At 50.3% G+C, this 24,379-nt stretch overlaps 3 protein-coding genes and 1 long non-coding RNA gene across 5 annotated transcripts in view; all 4 read left to right on the top strand.

Moving 5' to 3' along the window:
• The first annotated feature begins 247 nt into the window (after nucleotides 1-247).
• Nucleotides 248-6,558, top strand: LOC146423882 (membrane cofactor protein-like). The gene is made up of 8 exons (XM_085044336.1): nucleotides 248-391; nucleotides 1,616-1,795; nucleotides 2,182-2,361; nucleotides 3,155-3,337; nucleotides 3,859-4,047; nucleotides 4,322-4,501; nucleotides 5,168-5,367; nucleotides 5,698-6,558. The coding sequence occupies exons 1-8, from the start codon at nucleotides 319-321 to the stop codon at nucleotides 5,869-5,871; spliced, it is 1,359 nt and encodes a 452-aa protein (XP_084900462.1). The 5' UTR covers nucleotides 248-318; the 3' UTR covers nucleotides 5,872-6,558.
• A 665-nt stretch (nucleotides 6,559-7,223) lies between these two features.
• Nucleotides 7,224-13,631, top strand: LOC146423883 (complement decay-accelerating factor-like). Of its 2 annotated transcripts, XM_085044337.1 has the most exons (11): nucleotides 7,224-7,770; nucleotides 8,018-8,206; nucleotides 8,577-8,768; nucleotides 9,409-9,508; nucleotides 10,429-10,511; nucleotides 11,021-11,215; nucleotides 11,518-11,577; nucleotides 11,689-11,817; nucleotides 11,915-12,091; nucleotides 12,408-12,504; nucleotides 13,335-13,631. In XM_085044337.1, the coding sequence occupies exons 1-10, from the start codon at nucleotides 7,641-7,643 to the stop codon at nucleotides 12,497-12,499; spliced, it is 1,347 nt and encodes a 448-aa protein (XP_084900463.1). In that variant the 5' UTR covers nucleotides 7,224-7,640; the 3' UTR covers nucleotides 12,500-12,504; nucleotides 13,335-13,631. The 2 variants fall into 2 exon arrangements, with proteins under 2 accessions (XP_084900463.1, XP_084900464.1); XM_085044338.1 differs by lacking the exon at nucleotides 11,915-12,091.
• Nucleotides 13,632-14,886: 1,255 nt separating this feature from the next.
• LOC146423884 (complement decay-accelerating factor-like) lies at nucleotides 14,887-20,238 on the top strand. The gene is made up of 10 exons (XM_085044339.1): nucleotides 14,887-15,356; nucleotides 15,999-16,190; nucleotides 16,705-16,896; nucleotides 17,102-17,198; nucleotides 17,362-17,447; nucleotides 17,693-17,887; nucleotides 18,274-18,333; nucleotides 18,433-18,459; nucleotides 18,567-18,630; nucleotides 18,799-20,238. The coding sequence occupies exons 1-10, from the start codon at nucleotides 15,296-15,298 to the stop codon at nucleotides 18,911-18,913; spliced, it is 1,089 nt and encodes a 362-aa protein (XP_084900465.1). The 5' UTR covers nucleotides 14,887-15,295; the 3' UTR covers nucleotides 18,914-20,238.
• Nucleotides 20,239-21,888: 1,650 nt separating this feature from the next.
• The window catches only part of LOC146423885 (uncharacterized), a 12,341-nt gene continuing 9,850 nt past the window's right edge, over nucleotides 21,889-24,379 (top strand). The window contains exons 1-2 of the long non-coding RNA XR_014847260.1: nucleotides 21,889-22,593; nucleotides 22,704-22,910. This is a non-coding gene — a long non-coding RNA (uncharacterized LOC146423885). The remainder of the gene's footprint in view (nucleotides 22,594-22,703; nucleotides 22,911-24,379) is intronic.

Raw genomic sequence — 24,379 nt, forward strand, 5'->3', positions numbered from 1 at the left:
ATAATGCATAAAGTGTCTGTAGTAAGTATTTCTGGAGTGGGTGCTGTTCCCTGAGCACAGGGGGTGTTTTCACAAGTTTGACCCCACACCACACCTGCTCCAGGGTTCAGACACGAGGCCAGGCTGCTGCAGAGCAGTTCTAGCTGTAAACCACCTTCACTGCCTGTGTCCCCAGCTGTGTCCTCCCTGCTGCAGGGGTCAGCAGGGCTGGGGGTGGTGTCAGCGTGTCTGGCCTGGCCCCACTTCCCACTGCTGCTTCCCCTTCCCTGGGCTCAGGGGAGAGGATCTCTCCTTCCCCAGCAGCTCCCACCACACAACATGCTGGGGCTCCTGGGGCCAGGACAGCTCCTGGCAGCGATGGTGCTCCTGCTGCAGCTCTCAGGGACCCTGGGTGAGTCTCCTTCCCTCCCTGCTCGGGTTCTTGGCTCCTGGGGCTCTGCTGCTCTTCCTCGAGGGCTTTGGGAAGGGCTCAGAGCACCTTGTGCTGCCTGAAGAGGCTCCAGGAAGGTTGGAGGGAGGCTTTCCAACAGGAATGGGGTGACAGGGCAGGGGGGAATGGGTTTGAGGTGAAGAAGGGAAGGTTTGGATTGGACATTAGGGAATAAATTGTTCCTTCTGAGGGTGTGAGGTGCTGGCACAGGGTGCCCAGAGAAGCTGTGGCTGCCCCTGGATCCCTGCAAGTGTCCAAGGCCAGGTTGGACAGGGCTTGGAGCAGCCTGGGACAGTGGAAGGTGTCCCTGGCCATGGCAGGGGTGGGATGAGAGGAGTTTTATTGTCCCTTCCATGATTCTGTGATGGATTCTGTGATGGATTCTGTAATGGATTCTGTGATGGATTCTGTGATGCCCAGGCTGATGCCTCAGCCCCAGGGCAGCCTAGAGATGGGTCCAAGGCAGCTGGGGCACTGTCAGACATCCCAGGCTGACCTCAGAACAGGAGAAGTGCAACTCTGCTGAGTAATGAATGTCCCTAGGAAGGGGAATAAGTGGCAGTTTCTGCCTGGAAGTTGGGGGTTCAGTTACAAACAAACATTTCCAGAAACTTCTCCAGGGTGCACAGCCCACCCCAGCACCTCTCCCAGGCCACCAGCCCTGCCCGTGCACACTGCTTTTATTCTTAATATTTATTGGTTTTGCCTCCTGATGTTTCTCAGCCCATTTTCCAAAGCCAGACATTACTAACGAGGTGCCAGTAATTAAGGTGAGCCTGGAGGACACCCGTACAAGATATTTTCAGCTGAAGAGCAGAAAGGCCTTGCAAATAGCATTCTGGGAATGACTCAGCTAAACTAGAGGTGAAAAATAAGTTACATAATTGCAAAACAATTATTAGTACCAATTAGTGCTCACACCGTGGGGCTGTGGTTGGTCACACCTGATGCTGTTCCTATCTGGTCTGTGGTGTTGGTTAAGCACATTTGTTGTGCCTCACAAGTATGGAAACTCACAACAAACTAACAGTTTAAGATCCTGGATTTTTGCAATGAAGTGTCTTCTCCATACCATCGTGGAGATAGTGTGTTTAACGCCACACTGAGCTGCAGCGACACTTGGTCCCCGTGGTGGCATCATGCAAGAACACCCCTGAAAATCCCTTTTTTTCTGGCGATCCACAGCAGCCCAGTGCTCTGTCCCTCCCATCGCTCACGGGCAGCTGAGATCTGCGGAGAACTTCACCCGAGGCAGCACGGCCACGCTGGAGTGCGAGCCTGGCTTTGTGCCCCTGGGCGCCAGCAGCACGGCACGCTGCATGTTCAACGGCAGGTGGTACCCACGGGTGCCCTCCTGCGTGCCAGGTACGCCCACATCCCCCTCCTGACCTGCTCTCGTGTCCCCAAAAGCTCTTGGAGGGTGTTGGAGGGTGGGCATGGCCAGGAGCGGGGCTGGCTGGCAGGATTCCCTCTGGGATCGCCCTGGGAAGCGTGGCAGGGCTGTGCCTTCCTGCAGGGCACACACACGAGGTGCAAAACTGTGTGAAAATAAAGATTCTCGTTAAATTCACGTCCTTTGGGGAATTTTCCCCATTGTTTTCACCCCACAGCCTCGCTCAGGGGCGCTGCTGTCCCTCACTCACTTTTGGGGTTTTCCACCAAGGAAAAGCTCCCAGTGCTGCAGGTCACTGCTGTCCCTCTCTGTCCCCAGGTCAGTTCTGAGGGTCACTGCTGTCCCTCTCTGTCCCCAGGTCAGTGTCCTTACCCTCCCCCTGTGCCATACACGGATCTCAAGCACCGACACGAGTTCCTGGCTGGGACCACCGTGAGCTACTCCTGCAGGCAGGGGTTCACCTTGATCCCTGGAGTGTCCCCAACAATTACCTGTCTCCAAAACCTGACGTGGTCCCCAGTCCCACAGCTCTGCCAGAGTGAGTACAATGCTTCCTGTGCTTTGCCAACAATTTAATAACAGCATTTTCAAGCCCCTGCTCATGGTGCTGGGCCAGCTGGGCTTTCTGTTGCACAGCAGAAAGACCTTGCAAAGTGAGGGTCTTGTTGCCCTTATAAAATCCCTGCTCACTTCTGTTACTTTGGTTAACTAAAAGAGCATCCTGGGAATGACTCAGCTAAACTAGAGGTGAAAAACAAGTTGCAGAATTGTAAAACAATTATTAGAACCAAGAAGTGCTCACACCGTAGAGCTTGTAATTGGTTATACCTGATGCCTGCTCCTACCATAATCTATAAGAATTAGTTAAGCACATTTATTGTGCTTCACAAATATGTAAACTCATAGCAAACTAACAATTTGAAACCCCTAAATTTTTGCAATAAAGTGTTTTCACCATACCATCATAAAAATTGTGTATTTAGCACCACAGCTTTCCTCAGCAGCTTTGGCAATAATTTTGCTGCTCAAAGGGTGGCGTGGCTGGAAAGGAAAAGCTGCAGCTCCCCCTGGTTATTCAGCAGCTCAAACGAGGATTCAGGGATGCAGCCAGTGACATGCCATCCCTCAGCACTATTACAGCTGATCACAGGGCTCACGTCCTTCTGCCTTCCAAGAGAAATGCTTGTTATCCTGCAATTACCACCCCTGAGCCTGCCAGCTCTGGTTAGAGGTGTCTGGCAGCACTGCCTGGCAATTCTGCTGGGTCAGAAAACCACCAGTGCTGGAAACTCCTCTGCAAATCTCTCCTTTGTGACACTGCTGTTCCTCAGAGGTGCAGTGTCCCACCCCAGCCATCCCCCACGGGAGAGAGCTCAGCCCCAGGACAGGGGAATACACCTATGGGCTGCAGGTGGAGCTCCGGTGTGAGCCTGGCTTCGTGCTCAAGGGCAGCGAGAGGGTCCAGTGCTCGTCAGACGGGACGTGGAGACCCCCAGTGCCCTACTGCGACAGGGGTGAGTGTGAGCAGCAGGAGCAGGGCTGGGGATTCCATCCGTGGGGGAGAAAATCAGGGAGAAAATCTCGTGAGGTGTGGGGAGAAGGTGCCAAATCGATAGCACTGAAGGGCTTTGGCATTTCCACCTTCTGTTTGCAGAACTGCAATTGATTAAATGCATTGGTTGGTGGGACTTTCAGCCATTTCTCAAAGGGCTTTTCAAGGGGTTTGTGACACTCACCATCCCCTGGCATTGTTTAGGAGCAGGATCATTTCTCATGGAGAAGAGGAGGGGATAAGGAAGGTTGAGCTGAAGGGGAGGGGACAGAAGCTGCAGTTCTGGGGGCTGTGCTGAGGGTTGGTTCATTGGCTGGGTCAGGCTGGGAACACTGGCAGAGCCAAAGTTGGCCAGAGGCAAGGAGGACTTTGAGGAGAGCACCATTTGGAACCAACATCGAGAACCAGCTTATGTTCCTTCCCTGAGTTCTGCCTCTCTAATGGAATGAGGAAAATCTGACTTTTTCCTTTACTCTCGCCTAGTCTGTGATCCCCCTCCAAATATCGCCAACGGGCAGCACTCTGGCCTGGGGCTGAAGCAGTTCCCCTATGGCTCTGAAGTCAAGTACAGCTGTGCAGAGGGGCTGTCCCTCATTGGGGACGAGTCCATCTACTGCACCTCTGATGATGGGGACAACCTGACGTGGAGCGGACCTGCCCCGGAGTGCAGGGGTGAGTGCTTTGTGCTGTATGGGATCAGTGTGTGGGATCAGTGTGTGGGATCAGGCTGAGCCAGGCCCTGGCTGCAGTGTCAGCACTCAGAACAATGGGGTTAAAGCGAGCAGGGCTGCCTGGAGATGCTGCTTCCTTCACAGGAGTGGGATGATCCACCTGGAAGGGACAGACTGGTTCTCCTACCTGGGGGCCATCGGGGTCGGGAGGAGCAGCTCTGCCCCAGTCCTGCTGCCCCCCTGACCCCATTCCCTGCTCTGCTCTGTCCCCACAGCTGTTCGGTGCCCCAAGCCCGTGGTGGAGAGGGGCAAGATGACCCCACAAGTGTTCACCTTTCCCTATGGGCTGCTCCTGCACTTCTCCTGTGACGAAGGCTTCAGGCTGAATGGCGCTGCCCAGAGCCGCTGCCAGGCTGATGGCACCTGGGACCCCCCTGTGCCCACCTGCCAGCCAGGTGAGTGAGCTTTTTCTCCTCCATCTCCTCCCATTCCTTGATTTTTTAATGCTCATTTTCTTTTCAGTTCAGTGTCTCAAACCCCCACAGCAGGAGGATGTAGGGATTCACTTTAAATAGTTGTGGTATGGGGTGGATGAAACTGTGCCCTACTACTGCCACCGGGGTGGGCACTTAGGGCTGCTTTCAAAACTCCCTGCTCAGCTGATGGCCCCAGGGGCACAGCAGAGGCCTTGGGGTGCAGCACTGCTGACTCTGGCTGAGCTCCCTACGTCCTTCCCTTCCTCACAAAAGAATTTACCTGCCCAAAGCTGATGTTTACCAGGGAATAATTGAGTTTTTTCAGCAGCTGTGTGTGAAGGAGGCTCTAGGACAGGTCAGGAGTGCCCTCACTTATGGCCAAATGTCCATCCCAGTCATGGGGATGCTTGAATTGAGATACTGCCAGAAAACAGCAAATCCATAACAAATTCACACCCCCTCTCAGGGGCTGCTCTGACCTCACCCTCTTGAAGGAAGTATTTTTGCTTTACCGTTTGGTTTCACAGCTCCACAAATTCAAGTTCCTCTGCAGTGGCTCAGCCTTCCCAAACTTCCCAGGTTTTCCCTGCCCCCATAGCACTGAGCCCTGGCTGAGCTGCCTTCTGCTGTGGGTTTTCCTTTCAGTTCTGTGTCCACAGCCACGAATTCCCTCTGGAAGGCTGGAAAGCCTCTTGGGTGATAAAACGTGGTACCAGACCAACGAGACTGTCACTTTCGAGTGCCTCCATGGGTACCAGCTTTCAGACAATGGAATGATGCCTTGGGGAGAACCTGGGACAGCCACGTGCTTGCCCGATGGCAGCTGGACACCACTGCCCAAGTGTGTGAGTACCACAGAATTATGGAATGCTTTGGGTTGGGGAGGACCTTAAAGATCATCCAGTTCCACCCCTGCTGTGGTTCAACCTTTCCAGGTCGCTCAGAGCCTCAGCTTGCTGAGCCTGGCTGAGTCCCTGGGTGGATGCTGCCTGACTTCTAACATAAAAACTGCTTCAACTTCTCCAAAGCTTTTCCTTTCTGGTCCCAATGAGGATTCAGCCCATGCGGGGGCAGTATTTGGACAAGGCAGCCTCGGAGCTGAAGGGTGGGTGGCTCTCCCTCTGCTGCAGGGGATTCTTACAGGCTTTTCTGGGCTTTGTTCTCCTTTTTAACAGAAGAAAGAAGGTGATGCTGATGTGTGTGAAGAGGTTCGTTATCTTAAATCGACCTTTGAATGTGGTGTGCCTGTAGAGGAAGTGAAGACTCTGCTGGAAATACAGAAACTGGTCCTGGAGATTAAAAAACTAAAAGTGGAACTAGAAAACTCGAACGAAACTGGACCTCTGTAATGCTCACCTTTCCCTTGGCGAACTCCCAGTTTGTGCAGTCACAGCATCTCTTAGAGGCTCTGGGTGATTTTATGGTTTATGTTTGCATACCTGGAGCCAGAAAAATAATCACCAGTGCATGGGAGGCTGCTTTTGCCATGCTGGATGCCAGAGCAGGGAGTGAGTTTTGCTCTAATCTACAAGCTTGACTTGCTCTTTAACTAAGTTGTTTCACATTTCATATTACGAAGCATAGGTAGGGATTAAATTTAACTTTTTTAAGTCTCTGTATTAGCTATGGTAAGCTGAGACAAATGGGAGAGAAGTTCAGAGAAGCTGAGAGGAGTCCAGAGCTTGGCTTTGAAGGTATTTCTGCTGTCATGGTCCAGTTGCGGTTTGTGTACATTTGCACCCTGCTGGAAACAGTGGTGCAGGAAGTGTTTAACCTCCTGATTTCCTGTTCATCCAGCTCCTGATTTCTGTCCATCTGGCTGAGGGCAGTTCCTAAGAAGTGCACTTTTAAAGGCTGCTATTGCCTCATGCCTGGATTTAAAACAGGGAACAGGTTGCTGGCCTTGGTGTCATCTTCCTCATCCCTATTTCTGGTAAGCAAATGCTAGGAATAGATGGTGGAATTTAACCTGTTGCAAGTGCAGAGAATCAGGCAGCCAATTCCTGTTCCTCAATAAATGCTGATCAGATCCTGTGGCTCTGCGATGCTGTGGTTACTCCTGGGGGGTTTATCCAGGGCGGGGATCGTGATTTGTCATGTTGGCTGTAAATTGGGCAGATTTCCAGCGGGATCCAATGTCTGTTCAGAGGGAAAGTTTGGTGAGTCCTGGGGTGCAGCTCCAGCTGCATCAGCCCAGGCTGGGTGGAGAAGTAGGAGCCTTCAGCTCCTGCATGAGCATCACTGCCAGATGTGTGCTTTTATGAATTATTGAAATTGCTTTATTTATTACCAGAGCTTAAGCAACACCCCAGGCAGAGGTGGGGGTCTCTGATTTTCACAGAAAGGTGCTTTGGGATGCATCCTGTGCCTCCCTAGCCCCAAGCAAGCAGATCTGCCATCAGAGGTGCTCCCAGACCTGCTCCAGTGCTCCCTGACCACGAGATGAGCAGGGCTGCACCCTCCCATGGTGACACCTCTGTCCCCTCCACCCTGGGACTGCAGACAGAGGTTTTATCTCCCTTTACACAGCCTGACACCCATAAATGTGCATAAAATCTGGGTGTTGCATCCTGAGTGTATCTGAGGGTTTGAGCAGCCCTAGCTGATGTCACACAGGGTTGGTCAGGGTGAAGATGGAGCTGCTCACACCCATTCCTCACTACTAATGAGTCAGGCAATCAAGGGAAAAAACACCAAACAAAAGGGAAAATGCTTTCGTTTGCTTCACTTACTCTGCTGACAGCAGATCTGTGGTGCATTACCTGCCAGCAAATAACTAAGGAGGTGTTTTCTTGCCCTGGGAAAGCAGCCTGGGGCTGGAACAGGGTCTTTTCTGGGAGCGTGGTTTTGGAAAAATGCTGTCAGTGCTCACTGAGGACAAACAAAAGGGTTGAGCCATTATTCCCCCATTCCCGACGGTGCAGGAGGACCAGGAGGCTCTCCCAGAGCCTGTGAGTGACACTTGTCCCCCACCCTGGCTGCTCTCCGTGTTTCTACCGGAGGGTTCAGCTCCGTGGGTGTCCTGGGAAGGTTTCCACAGCTCCAGAGCTTGGTGGAGCCTGCAGCAGTGCATCTCCTCCCAGCTCTCAGGGCAGACAGCCCTTGCAGGAGCACAGGAATGGCTGCAATGAAGGCTGGAGCACCACGATGGGGGGCACACCCCGACCCCCCGAGCTGTGGGGCAGCCTTTGGCCACCCCATGCTGCTCCTGGCCTTGCTGGGGCTCCTCAGCATTCCTGTGGCTCGTGGTGAGTACGGGGCCGTGGGAAGGAGCATGGACACCTGCCTGGATCCCACCTGGCTGCTCGGGGCTGGGCTGGGCTGGGCGATGCCACCCCCCAGCCTGGGGACCACCCAGTGCTCGGTGGTGTCACATCCAGCCCTGGCTGGTGCCTTTCTCCCAAGGGAGCCCTGAGCCACCCCAACCACCCTCCTGGCATTGGGAAGGGGCCAGCGAAGGGGGTGCCCACCTGAGGAGGTGTTCTCCTGCCCCAGGTGACTGTGGGCCCCCTCCTGCCATGACCCACTCCAGGCCCTCCGGCGCTGAGCTCTCCAGCAGCTTCCCGGTGGGATCCAGGGTGACGTTCGTGTGCGCGGAAGGTGCCCGCAAGATCCCGGGGCTGCCGGACACCATGGAATGCCTGCCCGGCAACGTCTGGTCCAGGCTGCTCGAGCCCTGCGGCCGTAAATATCCTCCTTTCTCTGAAATCCCTGTCCCTGCTGTGGCTGCGGTCACACTGTCCCTGTCCCGAGGGATGACCCAAGGGACAAACCTGCTCCCTGCAGGGGCTGGGAGAGGGGTCGGGCAGGGGGTGATGCTGGGGGGATCCTGTGCCCCCCAAGCCTGTGCATGTTCTCCCCATGTCCCACTAACACCTTCCCCGAGCTCCTGACGCCCCTCCAGCCCCGCTTGGTGCCCTCAACAGATTGACAGCCTGGCAAGGAGCCCGAATTAACCTGCCACGAGCACAGGGAGATTTCCAGGTGCATTCCCGCGATCTCACGGTGTGTTTGGCACAGCAGCTCTTTCAGGCCAGCTTTCCTTGGCTGCCAGGGAGCTGCTCTGTCCCGACCAGGCTGAGGTTTGCTGCCTTGTCCAAGAAGGATGAGAGGATGAATTTCTTCCCTGTTGGGACCAACGTGAGCTACTTCTGCCGGCCTGGCTATGAGAACACCTCAGAGAGTTCCCCCTCCAGCACTTGCCTCGAGAACCTGACATGGTCAGAACCAGCTGAGCTGTGCAGGAGTGAGTATTTCTGCTGCCCCCATGCCCCAAAAAGCAGTCTTGGTTGTTCCCAAAATGCAGCCCAGTCGTTATCATCCCAGCAGCTCCATTAATATGAAAGTATTATTATTATTATTATTATTATTATTATTATTATTATTACTGTTATTGGGTGGATATTCCTTGCTATTCCTATTTAAGACTGAATAGCAGTGATGTTCTTTTTGTTTTTTCTCCTGGCATAAACAGGTCTGGTTTGATTTTCATGTTAGGAAATGTTTGGTTGCACTCGATGATCTTACAGGTCTTTTCCAACCTTTTAATGATCCTAAGGGTGTTTTCACTGAGACATGGCACATGCATGGGACAAATCCCAATCCCTATTCTAGCATTGAAGGCAAAGCATTTTCTTGGTGACACCCATGGAATATTAAGACTGACCATGTTACAGGAATATTTTTCACAGTCAAGTACCTTATTCCCAATCCACTGAGATGGAAACACCTCTGTGAGTGTGGAGCCTTTTGGGATCCACACCTTCCCCTACAGCTGACTGGCTCCTCCCAGCTCAGCCGAGATGCCCACGGAGCAAAACTGTTTTGGAGACTTTGGGAATAACCCTCCAAGCCTGTGTCTCACTCAGCCTTTTCTGTGTCCCCAGGGCGCTCCTGCGGTGCCCCAGCAGCACTGCCCGGGGGGAGGACAGGGCCCCTGACAGACCTGCAGCTGGGAGCTCGAGTGGAGGTGTTCTGCGAGGATGGGTGAGTGCTGGGAGCTTTAGGTGTCCATCCCAACGGGACCAGTTGGTCACACTGTGAATTTGTAACTCTAGACTTCAATACAAGTTATTTAAAATGCTTCAGTCTAAGACAGTTGAGATATATTGAATACAGAGGGGTTACATTGGGATTTTTAAAATCCAGTTAAGTTCGGCTGGAAAAATGCAGTGAAGCAGAGTTTCCATCAGTCAAGAGCTGACTCATGGCTGCTGCCTGCTTTCAATCAGGGCCCAAATGCAGCGGACTGACCTGAAATTTTAAGCTTTAGCCAATCCAGGCAGTGATCCTCCCTCCCAGCAGGAAGCACCTGGCAAGTTCTGCCCAGCTCCAAATATAACAGAGGGGTTTTTTCTCTCCCTTGGGATGTAATTGGGGAAAATGTCAGTATGTCCCACCCTTCTGGGGTTGAGCTAAACTTTGGAAATCCACACCAGGGTGGAGGGATAATGTTACTCGAGTAAGTTAGATCAGATATTATCAATCATGTCCAAGTGCTGAGGTTTTCTGCACAGGAGGATGTAAGTCAGAGATGCAGGAAGGTGTCAGCTGCCCTGACTGTATGCTGGGAAATAGGCAGGGACAGAGTCCCTGATTCAGCAAATCCCTGTGGGAATCCTCACCTCAGCATGGCCCTGTCTGGCATCCCCAGAGAGCTCAGCCAGCCCCAGCTCCAAATTCTGCCTTCTGCCATGGAAAATGCAGTGAGTCAGAGCAGAGGATCACCTAAAATAGATGAACAGAGATCCTGGTGAGGAGCTCTGCTGTTAAGCAGCAGTGTCAGCATCACTGCTTACTCTAAAAGTGCTTTTCCTGCACTGCTGATCACACTCGTACTGAGGGTGGGTGAAGAATATTCTCAGTTTCTGGCTAGTCACACCATTTTTTTTTCTCATGTATTTTAGGTACAAATTAGTTGGGACTAATTTCATCTGGTGCCAGCTGAAAGGAAATGATGTTGAATGGAGTGAACTTCCAATTTGTGAATGTAAGATTCATCCTTAAAGATTCAACCTTTGTACTTCACTCCAGCAGATCCTGCATCCCCATGTCCAGTCCAAACCTCTCTTTGGATTGTTTTTGTTGATATTCTGGGGCTCATCTGTCCCTAGCAGTGCAGCTGAGAAATGCCCATTCTGCTGCCGACACTATTTCAGCAGTTTTGTTCCCATAAAATCAACATTTTTGTCATGACTGAAGGTGAAAAGGGTGAGACTTCCAGGAACCTTGGGCTAGGGCATGGCAAGCTGCTGTTTATTTGTGGTGGCCATGTTTGAGAGGGAGAAAGATGTGAGAAGAGAAACACTTCAGGAACAAAAATGAGAGAACTGGGACAGACAGCAGTGCTAATTACCCACCTAGTGCTGATGGGTAATTAGCAATTTATGAATTGCTAATTCCTGAATTGCTAAATCAAATTAATTTGGACTTCATTGCCCCAACTTTATCTTCAACAATCTCAAACATTTTGTATTTTTTTGTCCTTCTCCCCTGCAGTAATTACCTGCCCTCCACCCCCTCAAATCAGCCACGGCAGACACGATGGGGAAGGCACTGAAATTTTTGCTTACAACTCCACGGTGACCTACAGCTGTGAGCCCAACTTCCAGCTGGTTGGGAATGGGAGCATCCGTTGTACCAGCAGGGACAAAACCAGGGGAGTCTGGAGTGGAGCCACACCTGAGTGCAAAGGTGGTTCCAGCTGAGTGCAATGTTTGATATTATTTATTATTTACTATTTATAATTTATCATTGTTCATTTTTCATTTATGATTTATTATTTATTATTTGATATTTACTATTTATTATTTATTAAGAGGTCAGTATTCAGGGTGAATCAGCTTAAAATATTGTGGTTATGAGGGACAGGAGGTGTCAAATGTAAGTGTTAAGGAAGTTTGAAAAGGGAAAAAGGCAGTGCTGGAGGAAGGACTGGGCAGGATCGGCTCAAGGAAGGCTGAGTGCTCGAGAAATGCTCACTCTTTGTCCCCTAGAGAAAAGCTCAGCCGTCAGACTTGGAGCAAAAGACACGGAGAGGGGAGTTCCTCCCAAAAGTGAGTTGAGATGACTCGATGTTGAATCAAGTCCCACTTATTTTTCTCCTTTATCACATTTCTACCAAAGGCCACCTGATGATGTTCAGCCTGGGAATTTTGTTTTCTCAGGTCTGCAGGGAAATGGAATCCAACCCTCCAAGAAGGCTCTGATGTGGGAGAGGAAGCTCAGCCTTTATAAAAAGGCACTCCAAAATACCATCTCCTCCTCCCAATCTTCCTCTTTCTTCAGGAAACCAGGTCAGTCCTGGAGTGACAGATACATCAGTGGCACTTCCTGGTTCCTCCCAACCCTAAAACCCAGAGTTTTCATTTTTTCCCCCACATTTCTCTTCAGCGAACAGGAAATGTGCTACCTCAGCATTCCGATTTGTTCTACCTTTGTACAAATCCCAAAAATACCACCCTGGGACCAGCAAAGGATCCATGTGTCCTCCGAAGTACATGGGGATCCTCCCCCCACCCGGCTGCTTTCAAAACTCACAGTGGTCTAAAGTTGCATCATTTTGTGGAAGTGAGTGGGTTTTTGTCACGTTCTTCTTTTCTCTAAGTTTTCTCTGTATAATTCATATTTTTTGCTGGTTGGGCAACTGGTTCTGAGCAACTGAGGTTTGACTGCACCAACCTCCTATTCTTCAAGAAGTTTTGCTTTGTGTGAAATACATTTTAATTTATCAATTATTTCTTTGCATTTACGTTACTACAAATTTTTTAAACTCATTTTTTTGGCATTTCAAAAAGCAAAAGGCAGCTTTGCACCACGTAGCCCTGAGGGTGCCAGGGCTCCTGCCCTTGCTCCAAAGTGCTGATGCCAACCTTGCTCCACACAGGGAGGTCCTGGGTGGCCAGGAGGAGCTGGACATGGTGGAAATGCTGCTCCTCCAGATTCCCCACCTTCTGCAAAGGATTATTTTATGCATGAAAAGGGTGAGTGTTGGCTTTGTGGGGCGTGCTGGGAGCTGTAATTGTGTCATTGTGAAGACACAGCAGCAGCTGGAAAGTCTCAATATCCAGCTGGAGATGGTGAAAAGTGTTCCTTTGGTGCCAGGGTCAAGCTGAGTCTTGCCTCTTGGGTCAAAACCAGGAAATCTTTTACCATTCCTGATTTATTCCAAAAGTGCCCCATGCAATGCTCACACTTATTAGGACTCTTACACTTTAAGATAAAGGATGACCTAAATCAGGTCTGTCCCACCTAGAAAATATAATTTTTCAATGGTGATATGTCTTAGCATTCAAATAAATCGATTGAAAATTACTCCTACAAACATTGGCTGGTTTCCATATTTGCTTCTCCCATTTGAGTTTTTCTTTCAGCGATTGCCTTCCAACATCCCAACTCTGGCTGTGATTCCTGCTGATCCCACTAGTGTTTCATTGTCCCAGAAACCCCCCAGACCTCCTCCAGAAGTTCCTCCAGAGCCTGGTTACGTCCCGCCCAGCAGGTTCCCTGCTCACTGGCAACGCCACAACAAACCCTAAACAGCACCAGCCTCCCTGGGGAGATGAGCTGCTCCCTTAACTTCCCAGGAATTCCTGGCTACAGCTGATCCAGCTGTGGATCCAGCTGGCAGTGGGGCTGAAAAGCAAAGCATTGACTTCCCTGTCCTGCAAGGTTTTAAGCTCATTTCTTTTAGGAAACCACAGTACTTTAAATTGTTTGATCTTTGTATCTTGAGTGGTTTAAGCCCTTTCTTTAGCAAAAGCTTCTTTCTGAATCACTCTGAAGTTCCTTGCTGTTTTTATTTCCACTACAGGAAGATAAAGCCTCGCGTGGGTTGGGCATCTCTAATCGCTGACGTAAAGGAGCCACTTCTGCTTTCCAGAGGGAGGGAGGCAGCTTAGCCATGCTGGGAGCAGAAATACAACTCCTAAATATGCTCCCCAGTGTTGTCACACTGAACCTGAGGGACTGAAAAAGTCACGTTCATGCTGTTGGATGCTTCCCCTATTTTTGTCCTGCATAGACCTAAAACACCCAAAGCCTTTCTGGCTTTTTATTTATATTTGGTAATAAATGGTAATTGTTTATAAAGGATAGTCTGTGAATTCAACTCCCTGCTGCGCCCTTGTCATATTTTATTCTCTTTTTCAGGAATCAGCTCTTAGGTATATCCTGGCAATGCTCAGATTCAATGTTCAGTCAGTTCTTTATCAGCACTCTGAGTATTTATTTTCTAAATGCCATCCACGGCAAGTTAAACTTGGTTATATAAAAACAAATTAGTAAAGAAGGAGAGCAAATCCGTGCAGGAATGTGTGGGAATGTGTTTCTGGTAAGAGGTCTGGAAAAGGAGCCGGAGTTACACCTCCCTTAATCCTATTTGTACACCCCGGGACTGAGCCCTGCAGCCCCTCTGCTGTGGCTCAGCCCAGGCAGACCCCAGGGTCTGTCCCAGAAGGTTTGGGGAGCTGAGGGTGAGTTTCTGAGCGAAGTCTGGAGCAGCTCCAGCAGCTTCAGCACTGTTTTTGCTGGCAGGTTTTGCCGGACACCTCCCACTGCCCTTTCCTGCAGCCAGCTCGGGTCGGCTGCTCCCTGTGCCCTTCTGCCAGCAGCAGCTGCTCGGCCTGATTCCTGCGGGGCAGAGGGATGACAGCGACAGATAAAGCGAGTGGCCCTCGCTGGCTGGGCGGGCACAGGGCTCTATCGTGGCGCTCAGCTGCTGCCGGGGAGGAGGTGGAGCTGCCTCGGGCATTGGGGACAAACGGGCAGCGAATGTGGGTGCAGAGGGACAGTGCTGAGCTGGTGGTTGGGCAGGTGGCACAAATGTCTCCCCTCGAGCAGGAGAACAGCCTGGCTCAAGTGTTCACCCTGTTAGCAAGGGGATTGCACCGAGCTGAAGCCACAGCTCTGGGCTCTGTGACTGGAACCCCTCCCTGGGGGATCGGCATCACACCGATTATTTGCCAAACACTTTTTAGCATCTTCCTCTCCCGCCCCAAGGTCACTGCCGTTAACTAATACAGGAGAACTGCCCATAATTTAAAGTGTGGGTTTTTTCCTGTTAACAGATTGATTTTGCATTATGCAGCCATCATCCCCATTCAGGCCAGGGACATGAGAAAATGCGGCCAAGGTCTCTCTATGGAATTTGTCACTCACAAGGAAGTGTTTAAAAGGAATACGTTATCCAGGGTGCTGGATTCCTTCTTTAGGAAAACTCCTCTGGGGTCTCACTGCAAACGCTTTTGTTACATGTGCTCGGAGCTTAAATTGTATTGGAAAAGAAAATAAAGTTGAAAGAAAAAAATGTAAAAGAGGGAAGTTTGAGTTTCTCGTTGGAAACATCAGTTTCCTGGATAACAAAGGGAAGCAGGAAGGTGCAGGTGGGCTGCTGCTGGCTGCCCTTTTTTCAGGACGGGAGGACACATCTCCCTTCCTGCCCTTTCTGGTTTGGGTCTTTTCCTTTGGGACTTGGCAGCTTTGAAGGCACGGGGGGTTTCCCTGGAAGGCGCAGAGTAACGCTGAGAAGGAGAGGCTGAGGCGGAGGGTTCCTGGAGAGCCACTCCTCGGGATGCCGGGCGTGACTGGCGGGGCAGGCGCCGGGCAGACCGCATTTCCCACACCCCGTCCTGCTCCCCACCACACACGGCTTCCTTTCGTCAGAGATTTCCCGGCGCTGAGCTGGCCAGGGGAACGGGCGGGGGCTGCGGCCGTCGAGCTCGGACCAAGCCCCGGGAGTGGCACCGCTGCCCGGGCAGTGCGGGGAGACCCGCGATGGGCTGCGGGTGCTGCTGCTCGCTCCTGCTGCTGCTGCTGCTGCTGCCCGCGGCCTGGGGTGAGCCCTGGGGAGGGACGGGGGTACGGGGAGCCCTGGCACGCTGGGGTGGGTGTCCTGTGGGTGTTCTGGGGGTGCGGGTATGTTCCCCGGGTGTGTTATCCATGCGAGTGTGTGCTCCGTGTGTTATCAATGCGAGTGTGTGCTCCATGTGTAATCCATATGAATGTGATCCATATGCGTGTTTCCTGTGCATGTGTGTGTTCCCTCTGTGTGTGTGTGTGTGTACTTCATGTGCTCTATATGTGTTTTCTGTGTTTTCTTTATGTTTTCTGCGTGAGTGTGTGTTATCCATGTGCATGTGCTCCGTGTGGGTGTGTGCATTCCGTGTGTGTCTGTCTGTGCTCCTTGTGCTCCATGTGTTCCTTCTGGGGTGGGTGTGTGCTCCGTGTGTGTTTGTGTGCTGTTTTCATGTACCTCACATATGTATGTGCCCTATATCCATGTCCCTGTGTGTTCTCCGTGTATGTTTGTGTGGTTTCCATGCACCTCACATGTGTGTGTGCCCCGTACCCATGTCCCTGTGTGTGCTCCGTGTTCTCTGCTCCCTGTGCCACCCTTTCCCGCTGTGTGTGCCCTGCCCGAGGTACAGATCAAGACGGCAGAAGCAGCCCTGCTCAATCCCCGTTGATTTTCCCGCAGGGGACTGCGGGCCGCTGCCAGATATCAGCCACGCAGAGCCCCCGGGGGACAGCAAACACCAGCAGAGCTTCAGCGTGGGCTCCACAGTGACCTACAGCTGTGTCCCAGGTTACACCAAGCTCCCCTTTGTCTCCGACACTGTCCAGTGCCTGGAAAACTCCCGCTGGTCCAACCTACCGGAGTTCTGTGGCCGTGAGTGTTAGTCCGACACCAGGAGGGTGCAGGCTGCTTGTGAAAACATTCGCTGCTTTGGCAACCGCTGCCTCAGGGGTTTCCTCATCCGCAGCCACACAGGATGAAGTGGTTTGGCCACTTTTCTTGCTGCCCCTTTTCTCCTTCTCCACCGAGGCTGTTAGAGCCACGTGCTGGCACTTGTATGTTCATAAGAATTGAGGAATACCTTGGGAAGTGCATGGAAAAGGGAAAGGATTATAACGAGAGGCAAACCACTAAATGACCAAATGGTTAACAACGGGGGAGGTTTGGCTTTGGGGATTTGGAAACCTCTGCAGACAGAACTGGCTGCACTTTCCCACCTCAGACATTTCCCTGGTGGAAGTGGCAAGGCAGGAGGGCACTCTTTGGGGTATCCATCTTCTTAGTGATGCTCCTGTGTTATCACTCGGATTTATGTTTATAGCTGAATGCAAAATAATGTTATTTTTGCTCTGTAACTGGGCATTGTGGCTGTCTCTGTGGTTGCCAGGGAGCTGTCCCAGCCCACCACCTGTGAAATTTGCTGGGATATCAGCAGAAGATCGAAGGCAGAATTTTTATGCTGTTAATACCACGGTGAGGTACATTTGTCGCCTGGGCTATGAAAATACCACAGACCAGCCCCCCACCAGCACCTGTCTGGACAACCTGACGTGGACAGAAGTTCCTGAGCTGTGCCAGAGTGAGTGACTCTGTGTAATTTCATTTTCTCCAACGCTGTGTTCCGAGTGCCATGTCTGTATTTTAAAATTGCTCTTTTCTAATGACACTTAAGATGAAATACCACCAGTTGCCTGGTTTGGCATTGCCATACTGCCATGAAAACTAAGTCTATGGGGTTTTTCCCAGCCTCATAGTGTCCTAAGTATAATCTTACTCTATTTTAGGGAAATCTTGTGGTATTCCAGCCAATCCAGACCATGGCCAAGTTATCACAAATGATTATCTGCTGGGTGCAAAAGCCAGCGTGGTTTGTGACCATGGGTGAGTGTGAAGCCAGCTGCCCACTGCATCCCAGTTGCCTGGCCAGAGTCCCTGCTGTGTGAACTGGGACTCTGCCCATGCTCTGTCCTTGGTGCCTCTGTGGTGACACATTCTTGGCTGGTGACAAAAAGCTGATTTTGGGATGTGCCTTTTGACCCTGCAGGTACATATTAAAGGGAGCATCATCTTTCGTTTTATGCTCCCTACAAGGAAACAAAGCTGCCTGGAGTCCTCTTCCAGCTTGTCGGGGTAAGTGAAGTTTTCCAGTGCTTGACTGGAAAAACCAAATATTCCAACTCAGAAATACAGAATTTTTGGGTTATTTTATTAAAGGCATCTCTGCAAGGGGACAGCTGCTGTCACAAAGCAGGGACTCACCAGGAATATCACTGGTGCCTTCTGCCTGGGAAAGCCTGACAGAAACTGTCCCCTCAGGGTGCTGAGAAGAGCATCCCAGGGGTCACCTCCTGAGCTCTTTTCCCTTTCTCCCACAGCTATTTCCTGTCCTCCTCCTCCAGCCATTCCCCACGGGCAGCACAGCGGGAACAGCTCAGAGGAGTTTGTGTTTGGCTCCATCACAACCTACACGTGTGAGGCCGGGCTGGAGCTGGTGGGACAGGACACCCTGCGCTGTACCACGGAGAATGGGGTCGATGGCACCTGGAGTGGGGCTCCTCCCCAGTGCAGGGGTGAGCACTCAGCCCAGCATCACCATCAGCCCATTCCCCAGCAGGTTCTTCTTGCACCAGGCACGGTTTTACATTTTTCCCTTCAAGAGGAACAGGCAGAAATTCAACCAACAACGTGTGAAGTGTGTCAGTGACTGCAAACCTTGAAAGGGATTTATTTATATCTGATGTCCAGAACAAAAGGGCAATAAAGCCAAGTGGAACAGCAGAATCTCCTCTCTCCACTTGGCCTGGAGTGTCACCAAGAGGTCCCTGCCACAGCCTCAGATGCACAAATCACCTGCCCATGCAATGTTCACTCCTCACTGAACTATTATATATATTATGGACAAGTTGAGTGCCATATAAAATAACATTCTGAATGTTTTTCATTTGTCTCTCCCTAGTTAACAGCACAGCAGAGACAAACCAAACCAAAGCCTCGGAAGAGAATCCTTACTGGCTGGGTAAGAGTTCAGTGTTTTAAAAGTCCTGTTAATTGCTGTAATTGCACCACATTTTGGGCTTTATATTTTTAACATCCATTTCATTATTTTTCTCCCCAGCATGTATCCTCATTCCGAGTTGCATTGGTAAGTACCTTAAAACTGAAAGTGTATTTTTCTACCCCAAAGCTGTTTGCTATTAAATACCTGCAGTTAATTGTTGGTTTCATTCTCCCTTTCTCTTCTTTTTTTAGTTCCCCCAGTAGTCCTTGGAATTCTAGCTGGGGTAATCATGAAACTGAAAGAGAATGAAAAACAGTAAGTGGCACTAAGGTGCCCCTAGTAAGTGATAAGTTTCCCCTGGGATAAGTGGATGTTTCCTTTCAAGCCCTGTACCTTCAGTATATATTTGCATGGTCAGTACAATCTTTCCATGTTGCTAAGTTTCTCTTTATTCTACAAATGTTCTCCTTTCTGTCTCTTCAGCTCTTACAATGTGGATTTACAAAAGCACCAAACGAAGGGAAGGGATGCAACAATGCACTCGAGGAGAACGGATGAGAAGAAGCAGTCCAAGCCATGGAATCCCTACTTTTGTTAGGTTTGCTTGTCCACTTGCCTAAAAGCTTGTGCCACTCTTCTGGCTATAGCCAGGGCTCTCTGGTGCTGAGCATACCTGGACAGAAGATCTTTGAGCAGTTTTTGACTCTCAAATGCCACAGTCAACATCCTGCTGTCCAAAGGGGCCTTTGCTGTAACTCACACCCAGCTCTGTTCCCTCATTTCCCTGGGGAAGATAGGCACGGGAGGAGTTGCACCAGAAGAAGGGATCTCTCTGGTTTAAATCCCTTCAGCAGCAGCAAATGCAAATTGTTCTTATTACTGCCTGTTGCTGTGATCAGTTTTTTCTGACAGATGGGTGCAAAACAGAGCATGGGATTCTCTCCCCAGTTCTTCCAACAGCACTGTCTCACTCCAGTGGATAAAAAGCTGTGTTTCTGAGCACACCCTGGTTTATCCATTTTGGGTGTTTCACTTTGCAGAGCAGGCTCAGTGATAGGGAATTGCCTCTCCATGAGCTCACTACAATCCCAGTCTAATCAATCTTTGGCTGCACATATAAGGCTGTTGCTCAGATTTACAGAGTTTGTGCAGACAGAAAAGCAGTGTTGGTTACAGGATATCATAATCAGGGATAAAAGAGATTTGCAAAATAAGGCTGAGACAGAGGTTTCATTTCTTCACATCAGCCATTAAATCTGTCAGTGTGAAAATCATCTCCCTCTCCAGTGCAGGGGTGGCCCACTGCTGATGGGACAGTGGTGGCTTGGCTGGAAGTCCAGTGACCCTGCCCACCCAAATCCTCCCTCATGCCCAGCCTGGATGGACAAAACCAGGACATTTTGCCTCCTGACCATTATGGAAAACAGCCTTTGGGATGTAAGGCTCTGGGATGCTCTGGGGGTCTGTGGAGTGTTGCAGCAGCACTGTTTGTGTGGGGGCTGCAACAAAGCCCAAATCCACCACAATTCAGGGGGGTTTGGGTCTCTCTGCGAGCATTTCACACCCCACAAACCCCAGCCTGCTATGCACATCCCTTTCCCCCAGGGTGGAAATCAGACAGGTCTGGGAGAACCAGAGCCACACGGAGCAAACCTTGCTTACCCCGGCAGCAATGAGCATTTGTGGGGTCACCATTGCTGCCAAGGATTTCTAATCTTTCCCATGGAAAAATTTAGGTTTTCCAGTAATGCTGTAATTACCAGTCTGTCATGTCACAAAGCAAACAAGTTGGCAAACCTAGGTACGGAACTAAATAATCTATGGCATAATCTAAACAAATAATGGTATTTAAAGCTGACAGCTTAATAAAATACTGAGATTCAAATGTACAGTAGTAATCTCCAATAAAGTAATCTTTTGTAATGGTATCCTGCCAGTTTGGAAAACTTCAGGCAGAAGGCTGTGTACTGTTTCCCTGCAAAAATATTGACACAAGGAAAAGGTATCCAGGCAATGATCAGACAGCCAAATCTGCTGGTGCCATCCAGGGAAGGCACAAAAGCACCGTGATTCATCCCAGGCATTCAGCTGCTGCCACCAGCACACACACAGAGCTGCCTTGCTCAGCCTGGGAAGGGTTTGTGCTGCTGCTTTGGGGGATTTAGTGCCTGACATTGCCCAGGAGGGGTTTGGCAGCCCATGGTCTGCCCTCAGAGGGGCTGGGTTGGAGCTACAGCCCTTCCAGGACCTGCCAGGGGCTCTGATCTCCACCACGCTCCTCTGAGCAGAGAGGATCTATTCTACAGTGTCTTAACTGGAAAAAAAGTTCTATTTCTGGCAAAATCTCGAGTGGAGTTTAGATTCCATCTTTGACTTTGTTCCCACCCTGTGCAATATTGGAGCAGTGACACTAAGGCCTCAGAAGCTGTGCCAGGTAGCAAAGGCAAAATTTAGATTTAATGGTAGAGACGGGATGGCATGTGATCAGATCCCAAAAAACAGACTTCAAATTGGAACCTGCTAAATCAGCTCGCTGGTGAGAACCAGGAGGACACAGGAAACATCCTCCCAGGAACTTCTGGATTTCTCCTATAAGACTTTTTGGTTGCCAGTTTTTTGTTTTTTTTTTTTTTTTAATTGTGGGTTTGTCTTAATTCTTGCAGCCCCTGCCCCATCTCCTCATGTCCAGCGCTCATAAAGGGGAAGGATGAACAATCCCCTCCATCAAAAGCCCTGGTAGGAAATGGCTGGGTGGTTTGCGCCCACCCCACTGGATCCAGCCCTGCTGCTCCCAGGGGAATTACATTTTAGTGGTGATGTCAATGAGCAGCTCCCAGGAGAGCTTTTCTTTTATAATCCTTTGCAACTCTGGTGAATAAAACAAACCTTAGAAAAGCAAAGTGAGAAACGTTCTAATTATAGGCAGGGCTTTGGGGTTTTAGCATGACAATGACCTTCCTAAACCAAGGTAAGAGATTGCCTGCATTTGTCAGGGTTGAACCATTGTGCCTTGGGTTGTGTCTTTCCTTTTGCCTTTCTGTTCCTGCTCCCTTCCCTCTACCCTCCTGTTGTTCCTGACTGTGCAGATGCTCTTTCCAGAGCCACAGCTTTGGGGAGCCGATCCCAGCCTCGTATAAAAGGCTCGCCAGCACCCCAGAGCTGAGTGAGTACTTTAGGAACACATCCCACACAAGGAGCATAGCTGCTACATTATTTATTCATCCCAGGCAGACAGCAAAAAGCACTGCATGCCCAAAGGACATTAAAAGGGCTGGGCTCGGGTGTTAATTCAGTGGCTTTGAAGGAGTCATACGCGGCGGAATCAGCTATGCCAGCTCGTCTCGGTGGGTTCCCGCCCCACCGGGTTCCTGCCCCGCCGCTCCCCTTAGAGCCGACAGAACCCATTCGAATGCGGCATGCCCGCCCGTCTCGGCGGCTTCCCGCTTCGCCGCTCCCCTCACGGCTGACGGCGGCCATTCGATCAGGCTCGCCAGCCGGGTTCCCGCCTCGCCACTCCCCTCACAGCTGACGGCGGCCATTCGAATGAGCTGTTTCCACCCCTCTCTCAGAAGCGTCGGGGCGGGGGAGTAGGAAGGGACAGCGCCTTCATAGAACTGCCAGGTATTCCGGTTTGTGAGGCGAAAAGCTGAGCTAAGTGTGAGGGGACAGAAAAAACTTAATAGGGGAGGAATGCGGGCACTCAAATCAGCTGTGTTCGCCCCTCTCGGCGGGTTCCCGCCTCGCCGCTCCCCTCACAGCCGACGGCGGGTATTCGAATTAGTTGTGTCCACCCCTCTCGCAGACTCGCTGAGGGGGATACGGAAGCGGTCTGGGAGTCACCCGCAGGCAGATCCCGGGCTGAGACACGGGGTAGGAAGGGACGGCGCCATCACAGAACTGCACGGTGTTCCAGTTTATGAGGGGAAAAGCTGAACTAAGTGTGAGGGGACAGAAAGAACTTAAAAGGGGAGGAATGTGGGAACTCAAATCAGCTGTGTTCGCCCCTCTCGGCGAATTCCCGCCTCGCCGGTCCCCTCATAGCTGACGGTGGCCATTTTCGAATCAGGCTCGCCTCTGGGCGGGTTCCCGCCTCGCCGCTCCCCTCAGACCCGACGGCGGCCATTTTAGAACCAGGCTCGTCAGCCCTTTTGGGCGGGTACTCGCCTCGGTGTCCCCTCATAGCCGACGGCGGCCATTCGAAGCAGCTGTTTCCACCCCTCTCGTGGAGGCGGCGAGGCGGGGGAGTAGGAAGGGACAGCGCCATCACAGAGCTGCACGGTATTCCAGTTTGTGAGGCGAAAAGCTGAGCTAAGTGTGAGGGGACAGCAAGAACTTAAAAGGGGAGGAATGCGGGCACTCAAATCAGCTGTGTTCGCCCCTCTCGGCAGGTTGCCGCCCCGCCAGTCCTCTCACAGCCGTCAGCGGCAATTCGAATCAGCTGTGTCCACCTCTGTGGTAGAGGCGCTGAGGGAGAAATATAAGCGGTCTGGGAGCCGCCCTCGGGAGAGCCCTGGCGGGAGACATGGAGGAAGAAAGGAGGCCGCCATCACAGAACTGCCCGGTGTTCCACTTCGTGAGGGGAAAAGCTGAGGTAAGTAAGAGAGACCAGCAAGAACTTCATACAGGAGGAATGCTGGATTTAACTGGTGTCAGTTATGGGGTATGGAATGAATATTTTGTGGTAAAAGTGAACAAATTTGGGAACAAAAGTTTCAGTAATCTGTGGAGGATATGTGGGGGATATTTTTGGCGGGGACACATGACGTGATTTTTCTGGGAGAAAAGTCTGAGGTAATTTGTGGAGGAAAAGCGGAGAAAAGTTTGTGATAAAACCTAAGAAAATTTTTAAAGGCAAGAAGAAACATTTTAGAAGCGTAGTCTGGCGGTATTTGTAGGAAATATTTTGGAGGGGAAATACGAAAAAGTTTATGGGGGACGGAATGGATATGTTGGGTGTAGAATCTGAGAATTTGTAGGAGACATAGAGGGAAAACGTGAGCTACTCTGTAGGGGGCAGGGCGAACATTATTTCAGATAAAACCTTAGATGATCTCAAGGACAAAGGTAGGGGATGTCTTGGAGGGAAAACCTTACCTAATATTTTGAGTGGTAAGAAATAATGTTTTTGGCAGAAAACGTGATGTAATATAGATGAAACAAAATGAGCTTTTTTTAAATATGATTTTTTGGGGTGAATTTACGGTAATTTAGAGAGAAGAAAATTATATTTCTGAAAGAAAGTCTTTTGTAATACAGAAGAAAGAGGCACCATCATTGATGGGAAGTCGGGGATAGCTAAGATGGAACATAAGTGATATTTTTAGGTGAAAAGCTGGGATAATTTAGAAGGTTATTGTCATAGGCAGAATGGGGAGCTGCAGACAAAATATGTTTTAAAAGCCTTCCTGTTGAGTCATGAGGTGCAAAAAGGACACCCTTGCTTTCTAAACTCTTAGAGAAAACTCACTGTGGCTGAATCCAGTCTTAGCTACAGAATTATTCAAGAGTTTATACCTAAAAGATTTTAGAGTTGCAATTGAACCTATACACAATTTTGTCATTCGGGATAACGGATAGCAACAAAATACATTTTTAAAGAATTATGTGATTTATTATGATAATGACTAGAAAAAAAGAAATTTAATAAGAATAATTTACCTTACAGGGCAGAAGCAGTAAAAACTGGAGTAGTATGATGCAAAAATTGAAGTAGTACTATAGCAATTATGTAAAAGTTAGCAAAAAACTATTGTAAAATAAAGCTTACTGTCACTAAGCCATAGCAATGATAAAGGAAAATCCCATTAAATTCTGTCTAAAAAAATAAAAGAGGAGCGTCACCACACAGTGAGGGGTCCTAACCCACGTTCTAAGAAATAGCATATTAGAAGACCTACTGTTAAAATCAGGGACAAGGAGGATGAAGAGATCTCCTTGTGGGACTGTTGGGAGACAGCTCCATTCAGGCATGGCGGCCAAAATATTAAGTCCTGATTATCTTGTCATCCATTTGCAGAAGCGAAGGGATGACGAGATCTAGAGCCAGCACAGTGAGAGCTGCAGC

The sequence above is a fragment of the Lichenostomus cassidix genome, unplaced genomic scaffold (genome assembly GCF_008360975.1).
Source record: "Lichenostomus cassidix isolate B80296 unplaced genomic scaffold, HeHo_3.0 unassigened_scaffold_chr26, whole genome shotgun sequence".
In the NCBI taxonomy this organism is placed as follows: domain Eukaryota; kingdom Metazoa; phylum Chordata; class Aves; order Passeriformes; family Meliphagidae; genus Lichenostomus; species Lichenostomus cassidix.

Bases quoted from the DNA above. Each gene is read 5' to 3' on its own strand.
- LOC146423882 (XM_085044336.1), top strand. From the start codon at position 319: ATGCTGGGGCTCCTGGGGCCAGGACAGCTCCTGGCAGCGATGGTGCTC. The intron at 392-1,615 runs GTGAGTCTCCTT...GGCGATCCACAG, and splicing joins GCAGCTCTCAGGGACCCTGG to CAGCCCAGTGCTCTGTCCCT. The intron at 2,362-3,154 runs GTGAGTACAATG...GCTGTTCCTCAG, and splicing joins AGTCCCACAGCTCTGCCAGA to AGGTGCAGTGTCCCACCCCA.
- LOC146423883 (XM_085044337.1), top strand. From the start codon at position 7,641: ATGGCTGCAATGAAGGCTGGAGCACCACGATGGGGGGCACACCCCGAC. The intron at 8,769-9,408 runs GTGAGTATTTCT...CTGTGTCCCCAG, and splicing joins ACCAGCTGAGCTGTGCAGGA to GGCGCTCCTGCGGTGCCCCA. The intron at 11,818-11,914 runs GTCAGTCCTGGA...ATTTCTCTTCAG, and splicing joins CTCTTTCTTCAGGAAACCAG to CGAACAGGAAATGTGCTACC.
- LOC146423884 (XM_085044339.1), top strand. From the start codon at position 15,296: ATGGGCTGCGGGTGCTGCTGCTCGCTCCTGCTGCTGCTGCTGCTGCTG. The intron at 18,334-18,432 runs GTAAGAGTTCAG...TTTTCTCCCCAG, and splicing joins AGAGAATCCTTACTGGCTGG to CATGTATCCTCATTCCGAGT. The intron at 18,460-18,566 runs GTAAGTACCTTA...TTCTTTTTTTAG, and splicing joins CCTCATTCCGAGTTGCATTG to TTCCCCCAGTAGTCCTTGGA.